This window comes from Thunnus maccoyii, chromosome 7 (genome assembly GCF_910596095.1).
Source record: "Thunnus maccoyii chromosome 7, fThuMac1.1, whole genome shotgun sequence".
NCBI lineage: Eukaryota > Metazoa > Chordata > Actinopteri > Scombriformes > Scombridae > Thunnus > Thunnus maccoyii.
In genome coordinates this window covers 20144645-20159192 of record NC_056539.1, presented here as the reverse complement: position 1 = coordinate 20159192, position 14548 = coordinate 20144645, and the positions used below count along the sequence as shown (strand labels likewise).

The following is a 14548-nucleotide window of genomic DNA, read 5'->3' as shown; positions in this document are numbered from 1 at the left end:
TGTAACTGAAATCATTTGGTACATTAAAACACTAATATATACTATATACACAATACACAAAAGACACTGGCTTGAAAATCAACAGGACAAGAAAACACTTCAATTAAGAAAAGTAGACCTACATCTACATAATCTATATTAGGGCTACATATGCCCAGTCATCCTTTTGAGATACAAAAAATGCCGTTTATCGATTAATTGTTTCAAGGAAAGTTTTTAATAGAGCTACTCTTCATTTCTCACTTGGTTATGGTTAGAAGGATCCTTCAGAGAAAGCTCATCTTTGTATCTGATGAGCTGCTCAGTAGCCTTGAGACACTACAGCCATGAACAGATCTCATTTCACACGTTTCACACACAGAAGAAATCACGGATGTCCCGTGTACAACTTCAACCTTGCACAAGACTCTTGCCCTTGACACTTGATAGCAACCATTTAACTTGTGTTAGCTGATTCGCCTCCATTTCTGGTGATAGTGTGGCAAGCTATTTCATTGATACTTCCGAGATACCCAGTAGGGACAGCTATCAGCAGGGTAGCAGGGTCATCCATATCATATAGATTTTAAAAGACTACTTCATATGTATTGCATTTGTATAATGTTGCCATTTTATGTTTTTTGTGATTTCTAGTTATTTTTGTAGCTTGCTGATAGTATGAAACACAATAAATATCATGAATAAGATGTTTAAAAGGAGCATCAGTGTGTCTTCACAATTTTAAGGTTTGGGCTACATATTTCTGAATAATCAAAACAGGTATTAGAGACATGCTTGTACAGTCTGCTGGCAAGTAAAGAAAAATATGTTCTTCAGCCTTTACCTACCTAATTATATTGAATGAGATGCACCTGAATGCTGTTTGTACTTCATTTTACTGTAACATTGTTTAAACCAAGCTTAAGTTTTTCCTTCAAACTTCAAAATTCAGAGAGTACCTGAACTTAGATTTGACCTGAGCAGGAGTTTGTTGCCACTATCTTTTCCACCCATACAATGTTCAGTGCAGTTTTACCTGTCTGTCATACTGTATAATATTACATAACATTAATAGGATAAAGACATTGAGGTAAAACTTTACACTGGGTCTATTCAAGTAGAGTCAAGTGCTTTTGTATTATGCACACTAATGTAATACTAGTATGTATTTCTACTTCATAGTGGGAAGACTTTCACTGGGTGATTACACAGTAATTTGTGACTAATTTACATGAGCAAATCAAATAGCATTGGAAAAAAGACATCGTATTATGTTACTGAAATCACAAAGAGGGCAATCTGTAGTCATGTCTCTGTGAGTCTGAGAAACCGAATGTGACTTTGTTAATGGCCTTATCAGGCAGGAGCCAAATGACCTACACCCTGTGAAGCAATCCTATATCATAATAGATGGCAGATTTCAGTCAAACTCATTCTTCTCACAGTAGTCACACTGGCTCCAACATCCCTCATATCATCAGGTATAATTTAATGTGTAAATGAGTTATAACACTAGTTCTTTAAACACAGTTAGAGGAATATAACAGGTTCTACAGGCTTTTATACTCACAAACCTGTGGAACAGCACATTGAAATTTACCTACACAGGTTTTGCCCCCTGTTTTCACTGATTTGACTGGAGGCAGACATTTGCCATATCATGACACCAACACAACACAGGGCCATGACTTTGGGTCACATAACAATTTCCGTGCTCCAGCACTGTTATCAGTAGTAAGCGAGGCCACATTGACAGAACCTGGTTAACCTCAAACAGTACTACAAACTCTAATGTCCTCCATTTGATGGTGGGAATGGAGCCTAGTAATCATCCGGCTCACACCATGCGCCATGTTAACAGCGTCCAGAAGAGACATAATCCTGGGAATGACAGGAATTGCCAATTAATCATTTGGTCATGTAGAGGCATATAACTGCTTTCTTGGCCATGGTATGTGTGAGCACATGTGAGTAGGGTATCCAATACCCAAGTTTCACATGGTAACTTTCAATGGCCGGGCAGAACGGACTGCTCTCTGCTTATTGATGCAGGTTACCAATGTCCTGTTGTTCGACATCACAAACACATCATTGTTTCTCAGTTGTAACCTGAAGGACAGGCAGCAATAAATCCATCACCATGCAAAGTGATATGGCAGCAATGATCCGGCAGTGGGGTCAGGGCACCAGGGTTTCTCTAATTGTTCAGTAGTCAGGTGGTGGTGTTTGTGACAATACCCAAGCCCAACCAATGAACAACCAATGAAGCTTCCTCATGTGCAAGGGCCCCAGTGGATCACTGGGAGAATGACAGCATACTGACCTGATAGGCGCATGATTGACAATCTTAATACCAGAAGTATGCTTAGAAAAAAGAGCTGTTATCTTAGAGATGGGCAAAACAGGATGAAAGTTACAAATGGAAATAATGGAACACACTTTTGGAGAGTATCTTCCTAAAGGTATGTGCAAATGAAAACCTGACCTGATTGAGAACGTCGACCTAGTTTTGTGGTAAACAAGTGGTAAACAAGTTATATTAAACAGCTGTTTAAAAGTACATACTTGTTCCCTATTTAATGTCCAGATTTTGTATCTAGGTGATTAATTCACATGTTTCATTTCTCCACTCTGGTTTTTAACTTTGATGTCTGAATAGAGAACAGCCTGTCTGATCCCCCAGGTATTACCTGGTGTAACTGAATGAGTTTGAAGCAGGGCCTTGTAAAAACAAGACTAGGTCAAAACCTAGTATATGGCTGGACCGTGAATGAAATGTTTGAAGATATAGGCTAGATCTGTTTGTTTAAATGTAATAGAAGATGGTAATGTCTTCAAGAATTTCATTTTATGAATGAAAAATTTGGCTAAAATAATGAGCAAATAAATGACATATTGTTCGTTGCTGGAGAAATTAGGATTGTTGAATATTAATAACAAATCATGTTCTTTAAATAAAATTTCCTTACCAAAATATATTTTAAGGTCCAACTGAAAAACATTGTCACATGATGTACACACTGAATAAACGCATGTTCTAGCATTTCTACCATATAATTACAAAAAGAGCATTTATCTTCTCTATTAAGAATGCACGCAATAAGCAGCATGATAAGCATATAATGTGGTTGCATTAATTAAAGTACTATGCTCACTTTGGGAGACAGGAACACTATGTTTCTCTATAGACTGCATTTATATTGCACCTTTAGTCTTTCGACCCCTAAAAGCGCTTTACCCTTAAGATCCGACCCTCAAGATCCGCAGATTTTTCTGAATAAAGTTAAAAAGCACCCCAGGCTGACGACGGCCGGTCATCCCAGGAGTAGGGCTGATGGCTGTTAGCAGCTGAGATGAGCTGCTGGCATCTGGCCAGCAGCTCCTAACATCTCCAACAACACAGGAGCAAATTTCCAAATTGGCGTTATTTGGATAAACTGACCACATATTGGGAATCTAAATGAAAAAATTACTTAATAAATAACTCCACTTAATAACTTAATAAAGTGACATATTAACAGTCCTATGGCGAAATTTACAACAGTTTTTGGCCTGGCTCACAATCTCCACCATCGCCGCCATTTGGTGCAAAATGCATTCTGGGATACTTGGCTGTCCCAAGCTTTTATGGCTGTCAGCTGACCAAGCCAACCAATGGTGTGACTTCATCAGTCAGTCAGTGATTGACTCAGTGATAGACAGACAATCGGGTTTGTAGCGCTGGCCCTGCTCTTGCAGTCCAGCCAAAAAGTGTGTTCATTAACCTAAAAAAATACTGTATGAATTGCTCATCTGATTTTTGCCAAATTGCTGTGTTGCTAGGATTCTATTCACCTGAATATCAATGACTGTGTCCTGAAATCTCTTCTCACTATAAAAGTCTTGCCTCCCAAACTGGGGTGAAATGAGGTTACTGAAGTCAGACGCAGCCAGGCTGTATTGTAGAGGTGTTTTACGTTCCTGGGGGATGGGGTGGGGGGATAAATGAAGCGGTTTCCTGGGGCTCATTACTCTTGGCGGGATTCAGGAGTCAAGTTCCTCTGGGATTTCAAGGAGAGGAGAAGCAAGGGAGGTCTGACTGAATGGGTCTCTTTGTGGGCACTGCTCGTTTAAACGCATGTCACAGTCTCACAGACCAGCTTGGCAGTGCTGAGTCACCAATCGGTGTTGGAGAACACTCTTGCCAAGTCTCTCCAAATACACTGACACACATCTCAGTTTTAGAGGAACCGCTGCCGACTTATAGCTGTATTATTGTATTTACATCATTCCCAAACAGCCTAACTCTGGTTCAGTCCCTTTTATAGTAGTTGCCACCAAACAACTGACTAAATCCTCTCCTCGGTTTCATTTGAACTGTTCATTTTCATAACTTATTGCTCATCTATCACAGAATTCAGTGTTTCTCAGAGAATGACAGCCAGCACTGTATAAGGATGGCTCAGTTTGATTTCATACAGGGTTCACTCACCAACCATCTATATACAGCACTTGCCCACTCAGTTAGAACAGATGCCTTCAGGATTTGTTGTATATATGGCCATTGCACTGTAACTTTTCATCCACCATCTTTAAGCAACTGAAACAGTGACTTGACTACAATTGCTTGCAGTCAAGACAGAGTTAGTCTCCTCCTCTGAAGTGACATGATGACCATCTTTCCACAGGTTATTCATGGGAGCTTACAAGTCCATGATGGCAGCTAAGACAACATTTGTTTCTCCCTTCATGGACAGTCCAAATTAAATCAATTAAATCAAATATAGTACCTAGATAAGTCCATCAAGAGACACTTGTTTCAACCATAAAATTGCAACAACATTCATGGAAATACACAGGTGTGTGTGTGTGTGTGTGTGAATTTACCTGGCAGAGTGTCCATTGTGTTCCTCCTGGGAACGTCCTTTTCTGGCTCGGCTCTCATACTGTCTGTCCAACTCTGACTCCTGAGACAACCGGCCACATTCTGAGTCTGAGTGTGTGTATGTTTGTGTGTGACAGAGAGGAAATAAAAAATAAAAAGTTAAAAACAGTAATTTTACACATTTTACGTCACTAACACACATGAGCACTTGATGCCATGCCACTAGTTTAATGGAAACGTCAGAATGGACAAGGATGTCACAGTGGATCTTGTGCAGTGTTGTGTGATTTTTGCAAAAAAAAGTTGACACAAGGTAGGCGTTAGACATTTGGTGCCCATTTTACTTTACTGTTTATGCTTTCTGCATAAACTTCCAGGAGCTTCCTTGCCTCGTGGACACTGGGCATCACATCAAATAAATCAAAAATCAACCAAATAAAGAACAACAGGTGGAAGGGAAATTAAATTGTACCACAAATATGCAGCTGATTTTCACTACACACAGTATGTATTAAGACTGAGTGCAGAAATGTGATGGAAAGCCACAGCCTTTATTGTTTTAAAATTCTGATGCAATCAAACATTAAAAGTATTTAACGATTGTCAAATGTCATTTGGAAGACTAGTGCAGTGCCTGTTCAAAACGTGCCTGTTCAAAACAGGCCAATTATTTCTTGAGAACCGCATATATATGTATCAATTGACAAACATATCAATTAAAACTTAAAGGATTTAATAAATTAAATAGTTTTAATCCAGGCAGAAACTTCACCAGTGAGACTTAACAGAGGCTGAACTGTAGAAGCAGTTTACAGACTTCCATTTGTTGGTTCTACTGCCAATCAAACGAGTCTGCGCTCCTATTGGCTAGTATTATTTCCTACGCCTCTATTTTCTTCCTCCTGTGTTTGCTTGTTCTTTACTCTCGGGCAGTTTAATTGAGCAAGGCGCGTGCCTTTGTCCCGTTCAGCAAGTCAGAGCCCAGAAGTCCCATCCTGCTATGATGTGAAGGTCAGACTCGGACATGGGGCTGAGCGGCTCGCTGTTTGCTTGTTTATTCAGTTTCATTAATATTATATGTATCGCATGTCTAAACAACTTCACACTTGACATTGCACTTCACCCGCCAAGTGTGAAGTTGAGTCAGAGCCCAGAGACCCACTGTGATGTGAAGGTGTTTATATCAAACAGCCCCCACTGCGCTCAGACACGGAGCTGAGCGGCTCGCTGTTTGCTTGTTTATTCAAAGTTTATTAATATGTAATGTCTTGCATGTCCAAATTGCACCAAAAGAGCGTCTGTCTCCACAGTAAATCACTTGTTGACTGTTTGATGGTTGTTTATTTGTGCTTAGAATGTAAATGCCATGAAACAATTAGTATTTCACAGGCTTTCTCTCTCTCAGAGAAAGGTTTCAAGCCTGTCTCTCTGTTGCTCACTCATGCTCTCAGCCTTCGCCCTCTCTCACCCTTTCTATCTCTTTTTCTCTCTCCCAGAACAAAGCCTAACTTTTAAAATTATCAAAAGAAGAGAGATGTCCTCTCCTCCTCTCTCTCATGGCAGGGTTGTACAGCTCTGACCATGACATGCAGTCACAGAGCCCAGAAGCCCCGCCTCACTGCTGCAGAGCGAAGCCGCTCGCTGATGACTTGTTTATCGCAAGTTTATTCATATAAAACATGTCGCATGTCCAAATTTGATTCAACACTGCACTCCTTTGTGTCCCCAGCAATACACCCGCCAAGTGTGAAGAAGATCGGATGAATGGTTCTTGAGATATGCGAAGGACAAACATACATACAGACAGACAGAGATTTGTTGCTTTATACAGAGAGCTGTAAACACACAGATGACCCACCGATGCCATGACGTAATGAGTCAGCAGTGCTGGGGCGACTGCCAGAGCGTGTGGGAGGTCGGGAGTTGTATCGGGAAGTAGGCAGACTTCCTTCTTCACTCTTCTGTCTGCTCAGAGGGTATTCCCTGTCCCTGCTACCATCACCTCCCTGACTGCCAGGTCTGTAATCCCTAGACATGATACATGACACATCGACAAACACACACAATACTGCTAAATGTTTGTAAGAACTCGCCTGAGGCCTACCTGTCTACCTGGCTGGTAGTAAGTATCATTTTTTAACAAATAATGAAACAGCCTTCTTCTTATTTAGACATAAAGATTTTTATTGTCATTTGTTCTAGGAAGCAAGTTATAAAACTAGTGTATCACTTACTTGATAAGAGTTCCCCTCCCTTGTCTCAGAGGCCAGGTCATGTGTAGGACACCAATCACTCATAGTTGTCATATCCATTACTCTAAAATAATACTCTTTCTTTTGTCCCTACTGTCTAGCTCACAACCTCTATAGACAATGATCTGCCTTTCAGCACTGAGTGGTTCCAGTTCCAGTGGCGTCCTGCTGACTCACTCCTTCACATGAACAATCCCGTCAGGCTTTGGGATGATAAATGGCAAAATATATATTGGAACCCATTCTTTGTTTGACCTACTGCACCAGTTTTGGTGGCTGTAGGATGAACTTCATTATCCAAGTGTTTGAACAAACGGGGCAACACATTCATTGTCAAAATGACCTATTTGGTCTTTTTCTTATTTTTTCTTTGTCCAATCTAAAATCGCTCTATGAGCCATCTGAGTCTCTTTTTGTGCTGTTGTAAACTGATAAGCCTTGAGAGAATAGAGGCCAGACGCCAGATGTCAATATAGTATTCTCTGGTATATTACACAGCATTTGGAAGTGACTGACTAGTGTACAGTTTACAACTTACTGTAATTGCCCTTGAGCAAGAAACTGAACCTTATCCTGCGCGCTTACTGTCACTTTAACACTCATTCAGCTTAAGAGTGTACTGTCTGACATTTTCTGTGTGTGTATTTAACTTACACTGCGTTGACATTACGATGAGAACCTGGGGTCACAGGCCGTTGTAGGGGCTCATCAACACTTGGTTGTGGCAGAGGGGTCGACTTCCTTTTCACTTTTGCCATGTTGGTCATAATCTATACAACCACACACACACACAAGATCAGTAGCATGCTGACAGTTAAAAAAATGAATATAAATGTTATAATATTGTACAAATCTGTGTTCATTTGTGAACTTGTAGCCATCTCTGAACAGCAGAGAGACAGACTGTAGTGATGATGTCATGTAGAGATAAATCCCGGGAATGCGTCAGTAGACAGCGAATAAAAGAAAAGGCTCTGGGACAGCAGTATCTATTTTCACTCTAAGCTCTCTACATGTGTCCAATGCGTGTTGTTCGCCAGTGTAACAGGACTGAAACCCACCTCAAGATCATGAATTCAAATGGGGATATGCATGTGATAAGTAATTACATTAAGTAACACAGAGTCACCAATTCCCCAAGTGTAAATGCAGCATGATGGTCTGGATCAGTCTTAAAGCTCTTCCAGATTAGGGGTGTTTTCTATCTGTGTTTCCGGATTAACCTTTTAGATACCAATTGGAATTTGATTGGAACTAATTTTGTTGTACGGAATTTAAAATGTTGATCCCATTAACTGACTTTAATGTCAGGCCCTGTTTAAGTCCTTCTTTAACGTGTAGCCATCGAAAATGTATTAGCACAATGACATGAAATCCTGCAATTCACTAGGGGCTAGAGTACTGTGTGTGTTTTGTGCTTACTCCCAGATACTCAGTGGTGAGTAGACTCTCTCCAGACAGTTCCCTAGGCTGTGGCTGGAGGACTTCCTCTTTATCTAGGTCTGTCTCCATTAAATCCTCCTGTAACAAGACAAATGATTGTAAATTAGTTTAAAACATGTATATTTGGTGGTGGATATACGATGTGTTGTGTCTGCATTTTGTTATAGTATACAATCAAATAGTGAAATAACATAACATTATGACCCCTGCCATGTTTCTGTAACATTTATAAGAACTCCTCCAGTACTAACACTATTATCTAAAAGCCATTGGTGCCTGATTTGCTTGCCTGATTTACAGCAAATGAACTTGTTTCCATTAACATTGATGTGAGTCTACAAACTAGGTTAAACACTGATACAGTGCTTGGCACCAATCCACAGGTTACTAACAAGAGACCAGTGTAGTCTACACTTTTGAGACTCACTTTCAAAAGTGGGGAACATACAGTATATCTGTTCACTGTTATAGCCATGGTAAATGGATAGCAGGTACAAAAAACACCAAATCTGAGATCACAGGTGATGGAATAAGACCACATACACTCAAGTAATTCTTATGCGACCACAAGACGAATAGGGGTGCATGCTTACATATATACACACACACCTGCTTTGACTTACTACCATATACATTATCTTGATAACCCACTTTCCCACAGAACCCAATCTACCAGGCCCATCACACAAACGTGCATGCATGAAAACTCAGGTGGGAGACACCCAATATCTGTGTCACTCTGAGATTGCAATCTATAGGTTTGGGAAAGGTGTCAAATACTAAGTGTTCTTTTTTTGGTTGTGCTTTCTCTCACCCTCATTTTTCATCCATTTCTCATTTTTGTTCTTTTGATCTGTTTTCTGATAGTACAAATGATTTTTGTAAATATATTCACGTGTGTGTTGAGTAACGTGTAAATGGGCATATAATATCTTGGTGGAAAGCTTTTCACTGTCTAACATGCTGAGAGGAAGCCTTACATCATTGTCGTCCTCTTCCTCTTCATCATCTGACTCTGGCCCCTCTTCCTCAGCTAGGTGGAACACAGCACAAATATTAAAACAGGTAATTGATAAATTAATTCCGAAGGTACATGTAGTGTAAATGATAAAATATTTAAACTATTGTTTTCAGTTTTGATTGAGGAAATTCATCAATAAATATTACTATTATTTAACACAAACACTTTCGAAAGCCACCAAGCTTCATATTTACATGTAGTTATTCAATCTCCTGCTACGTAAATCACTTCCCCGAATGAGCCCTATTTCACTTTAAGATTTTAGACAGTATTTTATTCTTAAATATACATGTAAAGTAGGTGTACACATTCAGAAAGTACAATACATCCATTGTTAAAGTGAATGTGAATTTACTGACCTGAGTTCAGCTGTTTAATGATGAATTCAATCTGTCTGTTGAGATCCGGGTTCTCCTCTTTGCTGTAGCAGCGAAGAATTTCCTCGACACTCTGCACACATGTGAGGGAAATGCATATTACATTGGGGTATGGACCTAAGTTTACAGCCGACTAATTTTCTACTTCAAAATCAGTGATTAAATATTAAAAAAGGAAACATACTCTGTAATTAAGTATACACATTTTAAGAATGCAAGAATCAGGATTGTAATGGCTGTGTTGTGACTGAGTTGAATGGTCTTTGAATAAAATTGGCATTGCTGGAGATATCAGGTGAAATATGACATTTGTTGGACAGATCCAGCTCCATCTGTATTCTCCCTCAGCTCCACATTTTATGGGTTGAGGGATAATTATATACCCATTTCCAACCGGTATTAAACACTGACTTAGATACGACCCACTGGTTTACCAGTATCTGAGTACAGTTACTGTGTCTTATGACTGTGAACAACTGTTGTTTCCCCTCCAGACACTGGCTACGTGGTGACATAAAGGAAGACAAATGCAGAACAAAACACAAACTGCGTCTGTTTCCTCCAAGCAGGTGAAGACATTCCTGCTATCTCACCATCTCTTTGGCTTCCTGTCTCACAGAGGGAATACACAGGATACTGTACAGGGCTCCATTCACATATGGTCGAATCTGAAAAAGCAAGTGTGACACAGACACGCACGCAGGCACACACAACCTCTATCTTTATGATCTCAGGCCAAATGGTAACAGATTGTATGAACATGTGGCAGCAAGGAAACATGGATACAAAAGACGAATATTTATACAATGAATTTGAATACTGGCATATTACTTCCATGACCTGCTTGCTAACATTACAATACTTACAGTATATTATAGTAAGTAAAAGAATAAAAGCAACAATGACGTGGCAAACAGCTTGACAAAAGAGCTTGTTGGCAACTTTCCATAAAAATCAATGAGGTCAGTGTTGTAATCTCTAATAGATTTCCCTGATAGTCATAGGTCATTTCTTTGAAGTTGGACAAACATTCTGGAAGACATCATAAATGTAACTTTATGGCAAACTTGGATAGGTTGTAGAGGTACTGAGAAATGCAATCAACAGATCAAAAAGGTAAAGCTAATGGTAATTAGCTAATAGATAAATGTAATTAGTGTTATCTATGTTTACCACTTTTGTGATAGATTGTTTTACATAGAACCCGGGAGGGGCCGAGGAGAAAAAAAAACTGATTTGTTTCCTTGATTTATTAACTTGTGCTCTTGATTTTACTATTTTGCCTGTTCCCCTCTCGTAGTGGACACCAATTCAGTCAGTCGGAAGTTTGAAGAAAGCACCCAAGAAGACATTTCCTCTGTAACGTCAGTTACTGATCCAAGCTGGATCCAGAGCAGCCAGGATTAGCCATACATCCTCCTTTCTCACAAGAAGGCCATGTTCTTTGTACTCATTGTGCATCTGCCTATATCCTTGAAGCGCTCCAGAACACTGAAGCTGAGTTTTTATGGACTGGATGACATATGGTGCATCATGACAGTGTTTACGGCAAAAAAGTCTTATTATAAAATGATTATAAAGGATCTCAGAGATAACACAGTGTTGTGCTTACAAATTAAAACCTGAAGTATATCAATCATATCTTTGTCCAAGATCAAAATAAACCTTATTAAATCCAAGCGATCCATAGTGAGGGTGTATGCAGGCTGAGAGAATGGCATGAGGGTGAATTCTGTTAAACCGTGAGTACAAATGACTAAATCGTGAGCACAAATTATTAAATTGAGAGCATGAATTACTAAATCCAGAGCACGGATTATTAAATTAAGAGCACAAATTACTAAATTGAGAACATCAATTACTAAATAGAGATCACAAATTATTAAACTGAGAGCATGAATTGGTTATTTTTTTCTCCATGGTCCCTCCCAGGCTCCGCAATTTTATACTCTGTGCCCTGTATTGAGTACAGAAGTGTCTATTTATGTGTTATGTGTGTTGTATCCATGCTTTACATCTTCTAAGAGTGTGTCTATTATGTATAATGTGCATGTAACATCCGTGCGCAAATATAGATGTGTGCATCACCTCATGGTTCTCATGTCCGAGGAGGTCTGTTAGAACCTTTAGCACATGCTTGGCGTTCTCTGCACACTTCCTTTTTCCTGTAGACAGTCAACCATCCAACACACACACACACACACACACACACACAAACAAACAATACACACAAAAGTCTTTTATGCTTATTCTTACAATCTAACTTTTTTTTTTGCTAGAGGAAATGAGTAAAAAGGAAGAGTACACTGATAAGAATTGTGTTCAGAAAGGCTGTGAGAGCAAAAAGTTTGTATTGAATGCAGCTCCAAACAATAATCGCCTTTACTGTGTGGCTTTAATAAACTTATTTAACAAGAACAAAGTTAGAAAGAAAACCTAAGCATATCTAAAAGAGATCAAACTGATTTACAGCAACATCATGGACTATTGATAAGTTCAGATTTTTCCTCTATATTTTTCTTGCCTTGCTTATACCTTTTGTTCGCAGACACAGGTTCATAAGCAGAGCTGCAGAATACTCCAGGGTGTAGTCACTCAGACAGTCCGAGTTGTGCAGCTCATCAACCAGCCAGCCAATAAGATCATCCGCTATCATGGCTGTCTGCTGGCTCCTCCTACCAAGACACGACGATGAATGAAGGATTCAAAGCAGCTTGAACACAGATATTTGTTTTGGTCTAAGCTGTAATATGTCTCATCATATTTTAAGAGAGACCTAATGTCTCTATGGATTTAGGTGTTCAAATCACTATCAAAGAGAAAATTAGAGATTTTTAAATGCAAATTTCCATTCTCTGCACTTCAAAGTGAAAGCACCAAAGTATGATTTTAATAATCTGTTGCTTCTTCTAAGTAACACTATTACATTCCCTCTCTCTGTTACTGTAGGATGAGCCTGTATAAGAATGATTCTAGGCCACCTGCAAGTCGAAATAATGTCAACTGCCAACTTGAGATTATCACTTTTTCAATCAAAGATACCGCCATATTATGGGGAAACGGGAAAACCTGTTTTTTGATTGATTGCTCCAAATACGTATCGATTGAAAATATATTTAAAACCAGCTGAGTCAGACTTTAAAATACTTGTTGCATAAAACTCCCTCCCCAGGGGGTGATAATGAGGTGATGAATGGTTGTTCACTAACAACAGCAATAACAAAAGATCTCTCATGATCCCTTAACGCTTCCTACCTGGTGAAGGAAGCTCAACAGAGGCTTATTTTTTTTAAAAAATTCAGGCCAAACTTCCCTCTCAGCTCCTTATAAACATTAACAGAAGCACCATAGAAAGTATCCTCGCCGAGAACCGGAAGGACTTGGTCCGGGTGGTAAAAACAAAACAGAAGATTGTGGGAACTATGCTCCCAAACTTGGACACAGTGTATGCTGGCTGTCTACATAAGAAGGCTAGCAACAGCAGTAAGGACCAAACCCTCCAGTCTGTTTGTCCCGTTGCCATCCGGGAAGAGATAGAAAGCCATCAATGTTTGAACAAACAGTACGAAGAACAGTTTTTTCCCCAGAACTGTAGCCTCCATCACCTCCCCACCTTCCCATAGCTGTTGTGGACTGAGGACTGTAATTATTACTGCCCACGCCCCACTCTCCAGTACTGTTAATGCATTCCAACACTTTATCACTTATGTCTACTCTAATTTGTTGCGCAATACCTTTATTATCTTGCACCATCTTTTTTTTTTATCTCATTCCTTATTGCTATAGGTCAATGAGTTATCAAATACACTGACCTTGTATGATTACAATGACAATGAAGTGTCTCATGTCTTCACTACTCAAACTGGGTTATAAAAAAATTTAAAGTTCACCTGAGGCCGAGGGTGATTATGCTCTCAAGAAACTAGAAAAGGAAGGGTTTATAAATTCACTGGTCATCACAAAATTTACCTGAGGCTGAGTTTCTGCAGAGCTACTAGCACATTCTCTCTAGTCAGGGAGTCTTTTTCCTCCTTCCTGAGTGCCTCTGTCAGAAGTTTCAGGAGAATGGGGATTTGAGAGAGGTAAACCCGACCTGTAAGCATTAACACAACAACATGGAGACAAGATCAAAAGGCACTTACTGCACTTCCTGACAATTTTAAAGCCTTGCTGGGCAACATCATACTAAGTAGTGACTTCACCAATGAAAATCAATTGATTTGTAAATTAATTTGAGGTACATCTGAACACAGATAAGGACAGTACAGATTCAAAAGTGAAAAACAGAATTGTCTCCTAAACAAAAGTGAATGCTCTGATTCTCAAAATTCCTTAAATTCCTCCACAATTTAAGGCTGCCAAAGAGTCATTCTGACAAGTTTCTATAATGTCTTTTAAATTATAAGGCTATCACAGGACGGCAGTGTTAACAGAACATGCAGCCCATAAAAATGTCTCTTGTTGCTGAGAGCAAATAATTAATTACATTCTTAGAAAAACATTTTTACCACTTGTTACATCTTAGTAAGTCCTTTGTGTCAGCAGCACAAATTACGGTAAATTTCTCTTATCAAAATCATTCAAAAAGTAAATGCCTTCCATAGTTTCTGGC

General features: G+C 39.4%; 1 protein-coding gene across 5 annotated transcripts in view; it reads right to left on the bottom strand.

Moving 5' to 3' along the window:
• The window catches only part of LOC121900052 (lisH domain-containing protein ARMC9), a 31141-nt gene that overhangs the window by 3792 nt on the left and 12801 nt on the right, over nucleotides 1-14548 (bottom strand). For 3 of the 5 annotated variants that reach the window (XM_042415965.1, XM_042415963.1, XM_042415966.1), the window contains 10 exons: nucleotides 13906-14029; nucleotides 12472-12611; nucleotides 12025-12101; nucleotides 10530-10604; nucleotides 9919-10009; nucleotides 9519-9571; nucleotides 8518-8616; nucleotides 7750-7865; nucleotides 6702-6871; nucleotides 4846-4951 (listed from right to left, as the gene is read on the bottom strand). In XM_042415965.1, the coding sequence (XP_042271899.1) occupies nucleotides 4846-4951; nucleotides 6702-6871; nucleotides 7750-7865; nucleotides 8518-8616; nucleotides 9519-9571; nucleotides 9919-10009; nucleotides 10530-10604; nucleotides 12025-12101; nucleotides 12472-12611; nucleotides 13906-14029 (1051 nt within the window). The other 2 variants (XM_042415967.1, XM_042415968.1) reach the window with 2 other exon arrangements.